The sequence below is a fragment of the Solanum pennellii genome, chromosome 5, assembly GCF_001406875.1.
Source record: "Solanum pennellii chromosome 5, SPENNV200".
NCBI classification, from domain to species: domain Eukaryota; kingdom Viridiplantae; phylum Streptophyta; class Magnoliopsida; order Solanales; family Solanaceae; genus Solanum; species Solanum pennellii.
Window position 1 is genome coordinate 4,051,915 of NC_028641.1, and position 3,914 is coordinate 4,055,828.

The 3,914-nt window shown below is 26.2% G+C and overlaps 1 protein-coding gene across 1 annotated transcript; it reads left to right on the forward strand.

Moving 5' to 3' along the window:
* The first annotated feature begins 2,485 nt into the window (after positions 1 to 2,485).
* Positions 2,486 to 3,382, forward strand: LOC107020010 (protein NIM1-INTERACTING 2-like). Its single transcript, XM_015220355.2, has one exon. The coding sequence runs from the start codon at positions 2,782 to 2,784 to the stop codon at positions 3,151 to 3,153; it is 372 nt and encodes a 123-aa protein (XP_015075841.1). The 5' UTR covers positions 2,486 to 2,781; the 3' UTR covers positions 3,154 to 3,382.
* Positions 3,383 to 3,914: the final 532 nt, after the last annotated feature.

The following is a 3,914-nucleotide window of genomic DNA, read 5'->3' on the forward strand; positions in this document are numbered from 1 at the left end:
AATAATTTAGTTTACATCTTTTGTAAGGGGTGAGACTTTTCACATATTAAGAGTAAAAAAATGTTACTATTTTCACAATTATAAAAGCATATTATTAAAGGTAAATGGTAATTTTATAAGTAAGAAGTTCATATTGAATATAAATTATTTTTATATAGACTAAGAAAATAAAGGAATAAAATGAGTACCCCAAGTTGATAATCATACTCCATCACTATTTGATTCTAATAATTTATCAATGTCACATCTTGTAGAAACATATAATCAAAATACTCATCAATAAAAACATGACCCATCTAATCTAATTAAGTTTGGACGTATTAATAATTCTTTTTGTGTATTTATTAAATTAATTTACATCATCCGCTTAGTTAAATCTATTTGAACTTTGAATTAATATAATATAGTGTAAATTGATTCATGATATACCTTACCAAAATGACTTTGATTTGTTTATTTATCGATGTGAAGTTGCTTTCGATTATAATAACCAATTTTTAGACATACTCCTCCTATTCACCGGACACATTTATTTTTATCAAATTTTTAATAAATGATATATATAACAATTTAACTTTAAAATATTCTTTTTATGCATGATTTGTTTTAAATCATAAAATTTTTATTCTTTCTTTTAAAAAAAAATTAAATTAAATAATATCAGATGAATTAAGACGAAGAAAATATTTGTTTGGTAGTTTGGATGATTCCTTCATTTGGAACTTGCTTTTGCGTAACGCTTTGGATCGGCCCACACTAAAGTAGACAGAGCGTCGGCTGATTTAATTAATTATTTGGGTAACTAAAAATTAAAATCATCAAATATAAAGAGAGAAAAATAAATAAAGTAATTAATTTACCTAAAATGTTTGAAGTTCCAATAAATGCTACATAAATATACGTCTATACTAATAAATACTAGTTTATTTATAGTTGGAATAATTGTTTCGGTAACTTTGAAATTATATAATTGTATTGGAAAATAATAAAACAAAATATTTAAGTTATTTGAAATTGAACAAATAGTCTAATAGTTGTGTTGTTGAAAGGGATATGCTAACTTCGAATCTAACTTGGTCACCCTTCATGTTATTATGTTATTTTCCACCAAAACAATAATTGTTTCAAACACATCATGTTGTTATTATGTCAATCGATTTGATTCTTATTAATTTTTAATTATTTGATTTTCGATTTAATCAATAATTTTCTTTTTCATACAAAACTAATATGATTTCTTCAGTAATTTGACGCGATAAAATAATAATGTTACATTACGGAATGCTCATAAAATAGAAATAATAATAGCAAATATGAAAATAACTCTACAAATGCAACACAAATAAAAGAAAATAATATGAATTGAAGGTTAAAAGACAAACATAGTAACTAATAAGATATAGATATTAATATTTGCTACTAATATTTATGTAGGTGTAAAATGTAAAGTAGCAAATTACTATTGTCTTAATGAGTAACCGATTTCTCTAATAACTTAATATTAAAAAAAAACTAAAATGAAACCAATAACCTAATAATTTTTCTATAAAAACATTAAAAACTCATTTATCCAATAACTGAATAGCAATAACATAATAACATTAATTCTTTCATTTTAACTTATTGATCAATTTGATTTTTATACATCACTAATATTTGTTACTCTAAAAAAGAAAATATCATTAAACATTACGTAACAGATTGTAAAAACATTTTTCTCTTAATGAGAAGTATTTTACTTTAAATTGAACACGTAAATTTGGACGATAAAAACTATTTTATTTCAAAACATTCTATGTCACGTGAATTAGAATGATGAAAAATATTTTATTTCAAATTAAATTATGTCACATGAATTATAATAATGAGAATCATTTTATTTCAAATTAAATTGTGCCACGTGAATTAGAACGATAAAAATATTTTATTTTTCATCGAAATGTGTCATCTGAATTGAAAAGGAAAAGTAATTCAACAGCTTTCATAGTGCTGTCATGTCATCTCACTATCTTTTACCAAATCCACGTAATACGTCTCCCCAAGAATAATCTTATGTCATTCAACTACGTCATGAATATACAAAGTATGACGTCACAGACCTGTAATAAAATATCTACGTTACTGTTGCACTAACAAACTCAAATTTCCAATTTTTTTTTATTTGTATCCGATCTTTGATATTTATATTAAAAATTTATATACATCAAATTTAAATAATGTAAAGTTGATACAATCAAGATTTTTTTCATATCAAAATCTCTATCAGGAAAAGAACAATTTCATTCACTCCAACATATTTTCATACCAAAATCTCTACTAAGAAAAGAACAGTCTCATTCACTATACCATATAACTAAATTTTTCAAGTTTTATTTTTATGTACATATAAACTCTCACAACCCCAAGAATAGTCTCATTCATTGCACCACAGATCTAAATTTCCAAAATTTTATTTGTCTATCACATACCAAAATCTGTCGTAAAAAAAAGGGACAATATAATGTGCTACATCATATTTTCATACCACAATCTCTATTAAGCAAATAACAGTTTCATTCACTGAACCACATACCTAAATTTTCAAAGTTTTATTTGTCCTCGCATATAAATTCTCACAGACCCAAGAATTATCTCATTCACAACACCACATGCCGAACTTCCCGAAATTTCATTGGCCGGTCTGTCAGAAGTAAATTCTCACAGTTCCGTCACTTTAGCATATAATTTTATTTCTAAATGCACTTCTTTTAGTCGCAAGTCTTCTACTACAAAATTTCGTCAATGGAAAGTGAAGGAGAAAAAAGAAAACCTAATAACAACGACGTCGTTTCGACGTCCGCTACGAAGAAGCCGAAGGAGGAAACGGAAGAGTTAACGGAGGAAGTAGCGGAAGAGGAAGTGGAAGAATTCTTCGCGATACTACGAAGAATACAAGTTGCCGTTAAATATTTCAATAGAGTTGACGGAGCTAGCTCTAGTGGACGGAAAATGAAGGAGGAGATTGATCAAAAACTCTCCGATGAAATCATCGGAGATAATGAAGACATGAAAGAGAAAGAAAAAGAAAAAAATGTTGAAGAAAATAGTAAAGGTTTTGATCTTAATATGGAGCCATATAATCCTCATGATGATCATGAGAATAATTCAAGTTAGATTATATTTATTTTTTAGGTTTTATCGTCGTGTAATTAATATTGTAATTATTTTTAATGATAACATGTTATTTGAAATTTACTAATTCAACTTTATCTATTCTGGATTTTAACTTTGTAGTTCCAACTCAATTAAGAGGGAAGCGCCCATCCAATTTTCCAATTATCCTTGAAGATGGTAATAAAGATAAGATTTTCATTAAGGCGATTCATCGACTATTGCCTTTATACATATAGCTCTTTTTGTGAATAAAAGTATTTCAATTTATTTCATTGTTTTAGAATTATATGGTGAAATGATGTTAACTACATGTTCTAGCAGAAAAAATGTAGGTGTATAATACTATGATATGAAAATTAACATGAAGGTTTTTTTTACATTTGATATAATTATAATTCTAAATCTCACTGACTCAATTCATCAAAATCCAATAAGGGGACAGACAACTTTTTAACAAAAGGTTATTTATCTTTCTACGGTTCAAAACTGAAAACCTCTGCTTAAGAATGAATAATGGATCTCAACTATTTCATTATTTACTAATAATTTTATGAAAACTCGTATTAAGATATTTTATATATTTTGTTTAACTTGTTATTTAGCAACTTCTATCGACATATTTACCCTGTACACACCCCTTGTACCTTAATGGAGAAACATCAAAATTAAAGTAAGTCTAATATGGGATTGATCAAGATCAATTTCATGTATAATCACTTAATTTTTCACTTTATTATACAAAAGCACTAAATTACTTTTGA

Coding starts and splice junctions, on each gene's coding strand:
- LOC107020010 (XM_015220355.2), top strand. CDS start 2,782: ATGGAAAGTGAAGGAGAAAAAAGAAAACCTAATAACAACGACGTCGTT.